This window comes from Eupeodes corollae, chromosome 2 (genome assembly GCF_945859685.1).
Source record: "Eupeodes corollae chromosome 2, idEupCoro1.1, whole genome shotgun sequence".
NCBI lineage: Eukaryota > Metazoa > Arthropoda > Insecta > Diptera > Syrphidae > Eupeodes > Eupeodes corollae.
The window spans coordinates 84,376,274-84,391,969 of record NC_079148.1 but is presented as its reverse complement, the minus strand read 5'-3'; the positions used below and the strand labels follow the sequence as shown (position 1 = coordinate 84,391,969).

At 30.5% G+C, this 15,696-nt stretch overlaps 2 protein-coding genes across 4 annotated transcripts in view; both read left to right on the top strand.

The window, feature by feature from the left end:
* The first annotated feature begins 4,637 nt into the window (after positions 1 to 4,637).
* Positions 4,638 to 15,696, top strand: part of LOC129947292 (uncharacterized) — a 35,264-nt gene continuing 24,205 nt past the window's right edge. For 2 of the 3 annotated variants that reach the window (XM_056057804.1, XM_056057802.1), the window contains exon 1: positions 4,642 to 5,169. The gene's annotated coding sequence lies outside the window, so the exon portion shown is untranslated. Of the gene's footprint in view, positions 5,170 to 15,696 lie in introns of all 3 variants that reach the window. The other variant, XM_056057803.1, reaches the window with a different exon arrangement.
* LOC129947294 (collagenase) lies at positions 11,662 to 12,678 on the top strand. The gene is made up of 2 exons (XM_056057805.1): positions 11,662 to 11,818; positions 11,887 to 12,678. Exons 1-2 carry the CDS (start codon positions 11,753 to 11,755, stop codon positions 12,607 to 12,609), a joined length of 789 nt encoding a protein of 262 aa, XP_055913780.1. The 5' UTR covers positions 11,662 to 11,752; the 3' UTR covers positions 12,610 to 12,678.

The window sequence follows — 15,696 nt, the reverse complement described above, 5'->3', positions numbered from 1 at the left end:
TTTCCCTGGAGTCTCTCTTTTCAAAGAGTCTGTTTAAAAATAATAGCTACATTTTAATAATTAAAAAATTATTAAATTCTTTTCATTATTTGTTAAAGCGCTTTTATTCAAATTAATTTTGTGCATACATTTTTTTTTTATTTTTAAGAAATATTTTTGGTATGCAACTATTTAGCCCTTATAAATATAAGTGTCGCCTTTCAATTTTGTTAAGCATTTTTAGATATCGATTAAAATATATATTTTTTTAGATAAAAATAAACTAACATCAAATATTATTTAGAAAATATATTTGGAAATTAAAGCCTTTCGAATTGAATTGGCACATCTGGGTATAATATGGTTTCGAAGTTATAATATATTTTCACCACAGAATTTGCCATTTAGAATTATGGCTTCGATAACATTTTTTATTAATTTTTTAATACTAATTAAAAATAAAATACTAATCGCGTGCCGTTGCACAACCATATTGGGTTCAAATTACGAAGCAAAATTACCAGAGATTCAGCCTTCATGTGGTAGCATGTCCGGTAAATCCAATGAGTTTAAAAACTCAGTTGGATAATTTACAGCGTCGTCGGTGGCATCACAAACTGTATCAATAGATTTGTATGACACCAAGTCTCCTGGTAACAATTGTTGTATCTTGAGATTTAATTCGCTGACATCCACATTTGGTGCTGCTAAAATTGTGAATACTGCTTAACTGTTGTTTTGAGAATGTTTCAGCGGATGGATCACCTGAAAAGAGTTCCGCCAAATAGTCTGTCGTTGTTTTCTATATCTTTTAATGTCCTGTTCAATTGCCGCATTGCCAGAAGATGCAAGATTTGATCGTATTTTAGCAAAAATTAGCGAAATAAGGAATTTTTTGCCAGTTCCAAGTGGTGCATCCAAAAACAAAGAATCCACCTTCTCCTGCCGAAACTGCGAGCATGATGTGGTAAAAAATGGTTCTTCAATCATTAGTGGAACATTGCGAGCAATAATCGCTGCTATTTCTACAGTATTATAGTTAACGATTCAATTCAGTGTCTATTAAATCAGATGCATTTCGATTTGGTAAAAACATACTGAAATGACTGAGTGGTAAGTTTTCAATGATAATGCAAAGATCCTCAATAGCAATCAATGGGTCTTTGTACATAGTGTCACTGAATAATATCGTAAGATCGTTGCGCCATGTACGATGTTAATGCAATTAAACCCAAGCACTTAGGAATATAAAAAAACAGACAAAAACCTATTCTCAGATGTACCGAATGTACCTATATATGCAAAATTTCAGTGAAATTGGTTGAGCCATTTCGGAGAAGTATTGCAGCTAACATTATGACAGGAGAATTTTATATATTACATTTATTATAATAATTATTTAAAAAGTTATAAATATTAGTTACTGCAGTGGAAAAAGCCTCCCCCAAGGCTTCTCATGTGTCTCTATTTTAGGCTTCGGTGTACCAATTTGTACCATATTAATTATGTCATCCTGCTGGTCTCTTGTTCTCTGGTCTCTATTTCGATGTCATTTTTGTCCATCTTTGGTCCTGAAGTCTATGTACAATGTACATAACCTGCCCAGCTCCATTTCAGCCTTCTTGTTCTATTATTCAATCGCGAATTTCTTTATTTCGAACCCTTTAACTTGGTTGTATGCTCAAAATTTTCCTTTCCATCTCTGTCTGATATATTCTTAGCTGGTCAAGTGTTTTTGCAGTCAAATTAATTGTTTGTAGTCCATAAGTAAAGATCGGTAGAATAGCAGAGTCAAAGATATATATATTTCATTGTTTTTACACTTTGGTCCAATTGTAAAACATGTTAACGGCTCCAGAATTGTTTTCAACCAGCAAATAGATAAGATTAGATTAGATTGTGTTTATTGTTTCTGTTCCTGTTTCTATTACAAATTATTTTACAAAAAATCGATAAACATGGCTTCGCCGTCTGCCTGATTGACATTAAAATAAACTGAGGTAAAAAAATACAAATTTGTTTTGTTGTTAAAACTCTTCATTGATAATTTGATTGCGATAGCTCATAGCATATTTATAAAAATAAAAAGTTGATTTAAACATGTTTTCACAGTTAAGACTTGCTAAGACTTCTTCTTCCGATAACGTGTTACTTCCAAGATAACTTCTAGGTATTTCTTTCAAAATAGGGCATCTTCCAATGAAATGCATAATATCTTCTCGCTCCGACAGGTTGCAAAGGTTACAGTTAATTGGTAAGTCAGGACGGTGGGAGATATAATTAAGATGAATCAGCTCTGTATTGTTCATCTTCTTTTGAAATAAGGTTTCGGAAAACATCTGTGCAGTACCTTCCATTTTCATTCACGGGATTGAATTCTATTCGTACCGTAGTACGTTGCAAGCTCCTCTAGTTTTTTGAACCAAAGAATTCTTCTTTCAATTATCTTTCTAGCAAATATTTTTGGAAGTCTATCATCTAGCATTTCTAGAACTTTCGTTACATAATCAACATGCAGTTTTAAGGTTTTAATAAAAGTGGCGGTCGTCCTGTATCTATATTTATCATGTAGTTGGGCGTTGTATTTGGCAGATTGAAACATTTTTTGACGTAGTACCTAAGCAGTTTCTCAACGATTTCGTACTGATAGTACCCTAAACACTGTGCTGCATACAACATCACAGACTCAGATACAGCTTGAAATACTTAATATTTTACACTGTGATCAACTATGTTATATGAGAAACATCTTTTCCAGGTTGCCGATATGGCACTTTTAGCTTTTACTAACTTTTCTTTCAAGTGAGGTTCCATGCAGAGATTGTTAGTTATCGTGACTCCAAGATACCTGTATGCTTTTACAATTTCAATAGGCTGTCCATCAAGGTGCCATTTTTTGTTTCTGCAAGCTCTACCTGATCCCTTTTTAAAAATCATTATTTTTGACTTCGTAAGATCCATAGTTGGCAGTACGAATCTAGACGGTTAATCATAAGTTGAAGAGACTCTGGTGAGTATGCAAATAAAACTACATCCTTTATAAGAACTTCATCTATCTCTATGCCACCTGGTAGAAAGTCGGTCAGATCATTGATGTACATGGCAAAGAGATATGAACTTAGAGTGCAACCTTGCCGAACCTCCATTGTTGCCTCAAACCATTTTGAAATCTGAATTCCAATCCACACAGCCGACTGATTATCCTGATAGATCACAGGAGCAACTTGAAAACGAACTTTCCTGTAATTTGACAGAAATGTCGGCAAATATATTGCACTTTAAAATTATTTCATTTTGTATCTCACATTTTGTTTAACATTATTTATTGGTACATATTTATAAATATTATTAATAGACTTTTTTATTTTTTTTTAATAGCTAAACGGAATAGCTTATTATAATTATATTCGGATGATTACAAAAAATCATGATCTTGTGATCTATTCTATACTCCTGTTAGAAAATGCAAAAGTATTTTATACTTCTAAAGAATTTAACTTCAACTTATATTTGCACAGCTGACCACCACATTACAATTATTATTAATCTTATAATGTCTTTTAAAAGTGATTGATAAAGACCGTATTGAACAATAAAAATATCCGCAACAAAAATTATCACTTGGACTTAATTATTTAACTAGTTTAATTTTCGTTTGATATTGCATGCTAAATAAATGAACTAGTAAGTAATTAACTAGAAGTAAATAAAAACGATCATACAAATCTTCTGAGTGTGTATATGTATGTATACCCCCCTTCAACCATTTTATTCGTCAAATCCATCTTAGAAGCATAATCAGTGGTTTTATTAACTGGGTTTTGCTTTTGATCTTTACTTTATTACTTCATATTCATATATATTCATTTCGGTTCCAGATGTTCATTTTATGAAAAACGTTGCCTTAATACGAATAATTGAAAGGTTATTCTCGACTTTGATTGTTCGTATAATATTTTGCATCACTTTTAGTGTAATAAAACTTTTAAGTTTTACCTACGTTGATTGCTGCTAAAATTCGGCAGAACAACTGATTCATAGAAAATAATCACTTTGCGATTGTACATAGTCCAACTTCAAATCAGGTCACCATTTGGCTTTCAGGTTATGTTTTGATAATCGAGTTCTCTGTACAATAATATTGTTCTCAATTAAAATCATAGACTCTTAGGTTCTATACTTTGCACCTCCTTGCCAATTTTAATTAAAATCGAACTAAACATTAAAACAAAACATCCAGGTACAATAGTATTGAAATTATATAACAGTAGAAGTCATAACTTCGTTTGCTGGTCGCCATCAAGTAGGAAAGCAAGTCGTGTGCCCAACAAGACCATTAACTCAATACCCAAGTGGGGTCTCAGCTGAAACAACTATGGTTTGGACTTTGTATTCATTAAATTCAGTACAAACTTTTTTTGTAAATGAACTGACACAAGATCTTTGCGCACTCAATTGCTGATGATGGTGGTCTTAGTGGCCTCTCACAGCGACTTGGCTGCAACTCCATCCACAGCACGCTGCCATTGCCATCGGAGTGTTTGCGCTAATGGTTTGGTCGGTGATTGAACTTAAGACAAAGGAGAGTAGAGGTTGGGTTTTTGTGGAAATTATTTGCAATTGCATTCGTTTACCAAAGCCAGGTGCAATGTACACGATCAGTTGCAGATTTTACTTTCGTCGATATAGACCTAAAAATCAGATTCGCTTTTTGCTGGGTTGAGATTGAATAAAAAGAACATAGTTGTAAACGGAATAATACTCATTACAAAGTAAGTCCTGAAAACAAATGGTTTCAAAAATTATGGTTTTATAAAAAGAAAATCGGTTTTAAAAACGTTAACAAAGTCGATTATGTAACAAGCGAACTATAATCTAATATCTGAAGTCGGTTCGTTTAAAGGGGCATTGTTCCATCCAGATGAAACGATACCAAAGAAATTTTATATTTGTATATAATTTTGTATGGTAAAACCAGTTTAAATTGTGAAAGTGCGAATTCAAAATTCCAGTCTATGGACTCGTACATATGTATGTATAGATACTTACATACATTTTATATTTTTTGTATTCGTATATCAGAAAGTGCTAATTTTGATAAAAAAAAATAGAAAAACAGAAACTAATTTCCTTAACAAACAGGAAATTTATTGGATTACAATATTAGATTCGGATTGCTGCTTTTCAGTGGTAAGTTCATCATCGATTATGCAATTACATTATGTCAAATAAAAAAGTTATTTTATTGAATATAACGGAAACAATTTCATCAAGACGTTAAGTATATGCAAACCTTATATTATGAGGATAATCTTACTAAATTTGAAAACATGCATGCATGTATGTTGATTTATACTCTCACCATAAGAAAATAAGGAAATGAATATTGATGTAAAAAAATAAGTTAAAATTTTCTTCCTTGCTATCAGTAGTTTTACAAGTATGTATAGATACATACTTTATGTATATGAGAAAAAGTTTAAGTTTTATTTAAATTTGAATTTTTAACAATGAATATAAGATAATACTTTGACAAAATTTAAAATATTTCATAGAAATAAATAGCTTACGTCAGGTTTCCTTTAAATATTTGTAAGGCATTAAAACACAACGAAGGATTTACTCATCAACAACACATTCTTGCTATTCAATTGACCATCGAAATCATGTGTTTCAATATATAACGACTTTTTTCGTTATGACATAGTGAAAGATAAGATATATGCCTAAAGTTCTTAATCAATTAAAGACCTTAAAAATGGATTTCGTGAATTTATCAATGACATACGAACGTAAATGCAAGAAATAACATTCTTTTGGCTATTAAATTTTCCATTGTTAATAGCAGACTATTTTCGTTAAACTAAACTGATTTAAAATATATTTTTATAATAATTGATTACTTTTCAGTTTTAACACTCTTCTCTAAGAAATTACAAATAATTTTAATTTAATTCAACTTTTTCAGTGTTGGAACAGAAATTAATTGATACCTAGACAAATTATAAAATATCTAATATATTTTTTTAACAGAAAATTTATTTTAAAATTTTTAATAAAATTAAAAGAAAATGATCTCACTTTGATAAAATATCTAAATTTCTTTTATCTAATTATGTAATTTAAAACTTTGGTCATAGCACTTCCTCCTTTATCCTTGACTTATATTCGAGCCATTGAATTGATACATTCTTGAAGGAAACTTCACATGTAGAATTTATTAAAATTTAACAAAAATTAAAAGTTTTTTTTTTTAAATAAAAAAATTAAAACAACTGAAACCCAATTTAAATAAAGAAATAAGAATGCAGTTCCGAAAGACATTTCTTATTTTTTTATTTCAGGCCTTTTTTTCATAAGATTCTGAATTCGTCCTTCCAAACAATAAATTCACTAAATAGTTTTATTTTTGATTTTACTCTTGAATGAATTTAACAGACTTTTGACAGAAAAGTTTTTTTTTTTAAATAAGAAATATTTAATATTAAAAATTTAATCTTTCAAATTAAAATCAATTTGCGGAAGGTTTTATTTTTACACTGCCAAAACAGATACCTCACAAAAATTTAATAAAATTAGCATGTAAGATTTTTCTTAAATGCATGCTTAATCCTAAATAAATTCTGTTTGTAATTAAATGAAAACACCGTTGAACCTAAAAAAAAACATTTTAGTTGTATAAAGACCAATATTTAAAAATCTGAATCCAAATTACTTACATTACACTTTAGGATATAATAATTGAATAGATAAAGAATATGATCATAGGTAGCCGTATTATTTAAAAACTCTTCATTTCATCAGCAAAAATGAGATTCTCATTTAAGTGCAAAGATGAAGATGCGTCATTAATAGACATGGTGAACAAAAAAGGGACCACATTCAGACACAAAAAGCTCTGAAATATTTTACTTGGTACGATCTATTTTCAAGGTATGATTCTATCGAACCTAAGAATGATGCTGGAAATAATAGAGCTTTGAGTTTGAATAAAATAAATCAGTGGGTAAGTTGGTCGCTTTAACAAAATCGGTGTATACGAGGTGTGTTTATTGATTTGAACGAATTAATACATTTTTTTTGAAAAAAAAACCGAAAATTCCGAGTACTTTTTGAACTCGTACACAGTCAACTTAATAACAACCTTTGTGCTTTCACAAAATCATGTAAGTTGTAATGCTTTATTCTACGAAAATAAATATCTGTCAATAAATAATTTTCTTATTTTACTCTAAACTGGTCAGAGTGGGTCGACTACACTCTCAGAGTAGTAAGTAAACATAAGTTACTTAATTAATTTTAATTTTGTTTAGAATTCATGGAGAAAGCTTCGAGCTTGCTCAGATTTTTAAAGAGAGGATGGGATGCGACCCACACTGTTAGCTTCCCATCCTGTCTGTCAATTTGTCTTCTTTAAAATACCTTGAGTGAGATGAAAATTCAAATCAATATTATTCTTTGTTGTATAAGAGTCAGTTTTTTGTTGATACAAAAAACTTTATATTTAAAAAAAAGCTGTCAATTGAATTTTGTCCACAAAAATTTACTTTAAACTACCAACAATATTTAGCATATGATAAGTTTGAATTCAATTCAAAAACCAATATTTACCAATTGTAGTAGCAGTTTTTGGAAGTTTTTATTTCTTATACATATAAAAAAAATAGATTAGATTTTTTTAAGGTCATAACCTCACGTTAAAAACAAAATTTAGCACAGAATGTAGTCATTTTGAAGTAATATCTTCATTTATTTACGAGATTTTGAGAATCAAACACAAAATTTGGACTATTTTTTTAGATTTAAATTTGTATGAAAAAACTGAAAAAATTTACAAAATGTCAAAAACAATATTTTCTATAAGATAAAATCAGTTTGAAGCTCATCTTTCTAAAATTTTAATAGTTTGGTATCACTTAACAATATAAAATTTAATTCACTATCCTTATTTGTTCGTGAAATATTTTGGGTTAACCGAAATTTTATTTTTTTAGATTGCTATGCTCAAAAAATCACAGACTGGAGTCTTGTGTTTTGAAAATCTGATCTTAATAACAACATTTAATTGAAGTCGATATCTTTATTGCTCTTGAGCTACATACATACATATATACGACGAAAAACTTCCTAAACGTACGGACGTATGAACATACGTATAAACGCACAAACAGACATATCTCTTGAAACGTCGAAAAACGTCAACATTTTTAATTCGACAAATCAAACCGATTTCAATAACTTCATATGAGAAGTTAAAAAAGAACACAACCTTAGAAATGTGTCAGAGCTAAGAAGAAAAAAACACAGATACGACCGTTGCTATCAATTTAAGAGGGCTTTATAAAAAGGTATAAAGTTTAACTTCAAAATTTAAAAAAATCAGCACAATTTAATTGTTGTCATTAAATAAAAAGCAGTATTTTTAATTGAAATAACTTAGAAAACTAATAACTTATAAGAAATAAACAAAATGTACCTCAAAAATTATCAATTATTCAATTATGTATTCTTTATTGACAGAAACAATAAATTAAATGCCTGTTGATATAGATAGATAAAATAAATTAGGTGGCGCAACAGTACGTAGTAAAATAGGGCCTAGTAACTTATAACTCTCAACCATTCCTGTGTGTGAGTAATTGCAGGGATGGAAGGGACCTACAGTTTTAAGACGAATCGGAACGGATAATTTGAGAAAGGACTTTTCATGACAAGAATTACTTTTGAAGGTTTTGTCAATTCCTCGCAAGAGGCAGGGATCGAACCAAAGACCTCTCGCATGTCCAACGCACTTTTTTTCTTTTTTTTGTTGAAATTATTTATTATTTCTTAAAACTATCTTAAAGCTAGACAAAAATTCATAAAACTAGCCTAATTGTCCATAATTTACAACTAACTTACTGGACATACGGATACTCTAAGTTAAACAATAATACTAAATTTTAATGCCTTTCTAAGATCTATTTAACTTCAATTCAATTTTATTTATTTTTGTATTTATTAGAAAATTTGAAAAAAAAACTTATATCCTTTTTTATTTTTACTTAAAAACTACTTAAAATTAGGTCCTTAAATAAAACTTAAAACTAACTTAAACTTCCTATTCTACCTATAAATTACTTAAAACTAGAACAACCACAGTAGCAAAACTAACTATGTAACATGTTTTTTTTTTTCCCTTTTTTTCTCTTATTCCGTGTTTTTTTTTCGATTTTTTTTGTTCATAATTTTTTTTTGTGCCACCATGCCTATTCTACTTAAAACTAAACCCTATAACTATAAAACATGTATGTAAGCCGGCCAAGGCTTAAAACCCCATCCCGACTACCCATTATCAAGTGACGATTGAAGCCACCAAAACTGGTTCCCCTGCTTCACCCCATCTTTTCGGTCCCGTTGGGACACAGCCCTACTGGACTAAAGAAGGTCTGCTCCACCTTGTGCCATGACGTCCCGATTGTACAGAGTTCGCCTATCCACGGTTAGTCGTCGGACGTGGTAGATTAGCGGAACTGCCAATCTATCCTGTATCAGACCGCATCTATCTAAAAAGAGGAACGCCTCTGGTGGAATGAAGGCGCTCAAGCGTACACTTTCAAAATACTCGTCGTTCGGATAGAACACCCCGAAAATTAAATTGTTGAGTCCAACGTACTAACCATCATTCCACGGGTACTACTACAAGATAGATAGATATTTGGTTTAATTCGTTAAATAGTATTTTATTGCTGCTATAATACGTTATTTTTATTACATTATAATTTTAAATTCAATGAATGATATATGTTTAATTTGAAGGAAAGTTTGACAAAAACCTTCATTTAAGTATAACAATTATTTCGAATAATATCTATGCATATTTTATTTTATATTACAATTATTATTTAATATTTAAAGAATTTTTGATTGAATGCACTTTCATAACATGGTGCAAAACAAAAATAATTATATTGACAAACAGTTGAACTGAGAACTGGTTTCGACCAAACTTCACAATTACACACTCGAGATGATTTAAATCAAATTTATAATTTAAATATAATAATTCATTTATGTATATAGTATATTATAGTAACATTGAGAAGTTTAAACTTTTTCTCTTTCGCTATCCTCTACACACGTACTCTTTTTATATTGAATGCAATTACCAAGAGTAGCAAAACCAACCATCCCTTAAATGTTTATGTTTCAATTTGAACCAATGATAATATTTAATCGTTCTGTCTGGGTTGTATGCCAATTCAAAAATACTCTCTTTTTTAAAGAGATTTTTTAGGTGTCGAGTTAATATGGCTCGAACTTTTAAAAAAGTTGTATGAGTTCTCAAAATAACTAAAATTATAATACAAAAATGATGGATGTTAGAGGTTTTGAATTTATAATAAGTTGATAAATGTTTACTCCAGAGATCCATTATTTTAATGTTATATTTTTTCTTCTTTATAAGCAATCTTATTCGATGGTAAATTTAAGAAGTTAATGCCTTCTTTCATGGGGAAATGTTCTCTTTTGCTCTTCAATTTCACTTACAGCGAACAAGAGATACACACGTGCACAGCGTAATCTTATACCAATTTATCATAGACTTTTTTCATACAATAGAGGGAAGATGCCTTTGGTTTTTGGTATATTCAATCGAACCCATACGGATACGTCCCTTAACCTTAATATGTGACGTTACTAATTAAAAAATAAGCTCATCTTTACGTAGTTCAAAAGGAAAGCTATGTAAATATAAAACAAAAATATTATTTGTTTATATTCTACAGTTGAACAATGTTAGTATATAGTATATTATAACGAAGACTTTAGAAATGATAAAATCATACGCACATTTAGATTCCTAAGACAGATTTAACTGGATCAATCTCAGAATAATATCATAACATCAAGTCAGCAAGTACTTAGCCTTATATTGTGAATTTGCTTAAGATATTTATCTGAAAAACGTAAAAATAAAATTAATTACTTTTGAAAGTTTTGGATTCGTCAAATTTTTCATCCACATTATATAAGTAATGATAACATTAAAGCTCTATCTTTTATTGAGTCTTCTTAAAAATTATACTTAATGTTTCCTGCAGCGTGTGCAAGATATCACATTTCCGAACTTCCCGTCGTCGTCGCGTCGTATAGATTGTGTCTGACATCGGTGGTAGCTACTTCAGCATAAATAGTTATCGTCGATGACAGTGACGACAACGACCACGGGTTCAGCAGATAAGGTTGCGGCAACCTAAACGATCGAGTTAAATACATATGTAGGTACATCTGTACGGGTATGAGTCAAGAATTAAAACAGCTGTTAGGCATATTAATAATATTTATAGTTTTAAAAATAAATATTAGCAAACCGATTACTTGTGATTTTGAGTCCATTGCCAAAATTCCCCAAAATGCCGCAAGTTCAAATTGTACACCAAACTTTGGAACATCCTTTATTTTTAAGATAAAAATGCTGGACAAAATTTCTTTTAGCAACAGCTGAATGCCTTACTTAATTCTTCAGTTCAAATGTCGCTGCAATTGATATTAAATTTACAAAATCTTGAAACTGTAGATGGTCAGGAAGTATAAGTTCTATTTGCTGTGTTTATCTTAACCACTTTGGTTAAAAGCTAATTAGCTAAAATGAGTGAAAGGTTTTAGTAACACTCGTCTCAGTCTAACGATATTTACTTATCAATCACAAATTGTTTATCGCAATTCAAAAAAAAGAGAAGCAAATAAACGACGCCTTCAGTCAATTTATTAACTCAGAAAAGGGAACATCATGCGGGCCAAGTTAACTACTGCGGTTTTAGTTCTTATCATTTTAAACGCGACTTCAGGTATTCCGGTAAGTTTTTTTCATTTTCCCTGCACTTCTCTAACAATCCAATAATGGAAACTTGGGTTCTTCATCAGAAACCGAGGATAATAAATGGAGTTGAGGTACCAGTAGGAGCACTTCCCTGGCAAGTCATCCTAAAGAAAAGCCCATCAGATGACCTCTTGTGTGGTGGCTCCGTGGTGGCAGAAAATTGGGTTCTTACAGCTGGCCATTGCACCTACGGGCAGACATCGATCTTTCTCATCTTTGGAACGAACAATTTGAATACCTACAGTGTATCAATGACTTCTAATGAATTCTTTCTTCATCCCGAATATGATCCGGCAACCTTGAATAATGATGTGTCACTAATTAAATTGCCCATGTCATTGAATTTTTCAGCAAGCATTAAGCCAATAAAACTTGTCTCCCAAAACGATCTAAGTAAAAGCTTCATAGGAACAACTGCCTTAATAGCAGGATATGGATATACAGACGACGAGGACCTTGAGTTTTCTGAGGCTCTATTGGCTGCTTTGGTGGTTATCATTGACAACGAAACATGCGCCGCTCAATACGGTGATGAAATTGTTCTTGAATCGACAATGTGCGGAAAAGGAACAAGTGGATATCAGAGTATATGCAGTGGTGATTCAGGTGGTCCGCTTGTGATTATGCAGTCTAAAGACGAATTAATACAAATTGGGATTAATTCATTTGTTGCGCAGGATGCATGTACTGAAGGTTTTCCCTCGGGCTATGCACGACTCACTTCATTCCTTAGCTATATTCAGTCAACTATGGATAATAATTCTTAAAAAAAGAAAAATCTCGTAGAGAATCACTGGAACTTGCCGAAAATAAATATAAAACTTTAAAATTGTTGACATTATAACTTTTTTATTGAACAAATACTCGTGAAAATATACATAAACAAATTGAAGTCTAAGTATATTTTAATCACAACAAACATTAGCGTGATGGACAATTGGAAAAAAGTTGGTTGGTTGTGTTGTTAAAAACCGTTCACAAACGCCCGACCATTTTACATATTTTATTTTAGTCCTTTTAAAATTAAATACTCAATCTTAAAAAAATTGTCGTCTCAATTTCTTTTGGCCCACCAAACTATTTTGCAATTGGTACCTACGAAAAATAAATATTTTTCTTTTTAAAATTCCACACAGATAAATACTTTTGATGACGATTTCTCAGAAAATAAGGGTATCTTATCTTATCTGTCGTGCTTTTTAATAAGTACCAGCTCTTTGAAGGAGAATGTAATGCTTGTGGTTAAAACTTTCGTATCATTTAATTGCAATCTGGGACTGTTTTTTTAGATTAAGTTAATTTTTCGTGATGAATGAAAAACTAATATCAAACAGCTAAATCAGCTGTAGGGGAAGACATTTTTTAGCCGTCATAGAATCAGTTAACACCTAAAAGATTGGCGTTTGAAATCAATTTTGACTCTATTTCTTTCCTTTATCGAGCGCAAAACAGACGAACAAAGAAATGATGTTTGAATTGTTTTAAGATTAGGCTATTAATTATTAGTATGGTTTCACCAGGGGGATGAGTAAATTACATTTATGATATATACATAATCCGAGCCATTTTTATTTGAGTAACGCGTCACATGGCTTGCGCTTTTTGTGACCCCATTTTTTTTTATTAAATATAGAAAATGTTTTGATTAAAATAAAAAACCTTTTGGACACCTTTTAAAGTACCCACCTTCAGGATTTTGTAATAAAACTCAAAATAATTGATACCATGTTTATTAATTTATTTCCAAAGGTTGGTTTATGTGAACACTAGCACACAATATGAGTTTATTCTGTCACTAATATTGGCAAATAAATAACGGTACTTGCCTTGCCATTCTTGGAAAGGATAACTATCTAACATTGTGCCTGGCTGGCCGATACGTTCGAGTCGGTGCTTGGCGGTGAAAAAGCTATTAACTTACACATACTTCACAGCGTTGCTCGTTCTTTCAAAACAATAAAAAGCGTAATGTATCGCAACAAAATGTCATGCAATTTATTCTTATCACAAATTTACAAGACTTTGACAAGAAAAGATACTTTGGGTAGTGTATTCGATAGATATAAGACTAAGGACTGTAATGACCGAGCATCTCTTATTCTTTTGTTATGTATTGTAGAGACAATGAAAGACGTGAGCGGGTTCGAAGGAAACACATGACTAACTTAATTAACTAACCAATTAATATTCTTACAAACTAGAGAGTAGATACATACAAATTTTAATGATTAATAATGATATGAACATATGGAATTGAGATGTTGCCAAACAAACAAAAATGATTTCAAATACTTAACATGCTCTCCAGGAGCTTTTAATTGACAATTAAATAGTTTTCATATAATTATATTAAAGTAATAAATACAATGTAATTTAAAATTGATTTACAATTTCTTAAACTTATTCTTCTCTTTCATTTTAATTATTGTTATAATATTAAATCGTATACAGCTTAAATTACAATTTATATTAAATTTAATTAAATCATTATTGTAATACTAATATTTAATACTTTTAAATAAAACAATATTTATTTTTTTTTTAATCATTTAAAGTCCAAATTACATTTCACAAATGAAATAGGTAACCAATTTAAGAGATTTAAGTGATTTAGGAAAATAATCAAAAGTCACCACTATCACACCTTGCTCTTAATTGCCTAGATTCAAAAGGTTCTTCATTTTCAATTTCATTTAAGGAATTATCATGAGGTGTACTTTTCTCTGGTGGAATAACATCTACGTTTGTTCTTTCTGCAATTTGAATTATCTCAGTATTAGCAATCTGCAAATCACTGCTGTTTTTACCATGAATCTGTTTTGACCGTGCGTCCTTTGATAAGTCTATTATAATGTGAGATGATACAAAAGTAAGTTAGAGGACCAATTTTATTTCTAATCGTGGCTGTCGAACAACTCGGCTTTTTGGCCTTTGTAAAAACTTATTTGACGATTCCGTTTAAAACACTTTTTGCTTTTCTGATAATGTTATCTGTAGTAGGTGGTGATTTTAGTAAACTAAATCGGGTTTTCAAAGTTCTTCCAAAAAATAATTTTGCAGGTGATTCTTCAGTTTTACAATGTTTTGTATTTCGGTAATCACATAAAAACCGATTAAATATGGTATCAATATCGGGTTGTTTTGCGGATTTAATATTTGCATGTAACTACTTTTTTAGCATTTTAACAAAAATGTTAGCTTATTCATTGCATAGAGGTGTTAGTATATTTTGTGATTGAATCAATAACTATAAGAAAATGGAAGCCTTTTATTGGATCAGCAGAATCAATATGGATGCGACTCCAAAGTGAACTTGTTGGTTGCCATAAAATCAAAGGACCCTTTTAGGGATTAGCTTGTAACTCTTGACAAGCGTTGCAATTTTTGATTAAAAATTCGATGTCATCATCAATATTTCACCCCCAAAATATGATCGCCAAGTGCCTTGGTTTTTACAATGTCAAGATGGGACATACATACATATGTAATTCATTCAAAACCAAATTGCGTAATTTTTAAAGAGTTACAGTCCGATATCCCACAAAATGCAATTTTGCTCAACTCTCAATTCTAATGACTTATTTTTGAATGATTTAAATTCTGAATTAACCAAGTTTTTAACTGAACCGTTCTGTGTTGCATGATTTAATTTTGAAAAAATAGTATCTTGTCTTGTTTTGATTGCAAGATGCAATTGATTTTCTTTTTCAATAAAATTAATTTAATTTTCTTCATTGACAGAATCATCTACATAAATCAATCTACATAAATAAGGAATGCGTGATAAATTATCAACTTCATTCAAACTTCCTTCAACATACTGAATAGTATAGTTGAACCCTGACAACAAAAAT

What these genes read in the sequence shown, in the direction of transcription:
- LOC129947294 (XM_056057805.1), top strand. Translation starts at nt 11,753, where the DNA reads ATGCGGGCCAAGTTAACTACTGCGGTTTTAGTTCTTATCATTTTAAAC. An exon ending in ACGCGACTTCAGGTATTCCG is followed by an intron (nt 11,819 to 11,886) that starts GTAAGTTTTTTT and finishes GTTCTTCATCAG; the next exon opens with AAACCGAGGATAATAAATGG.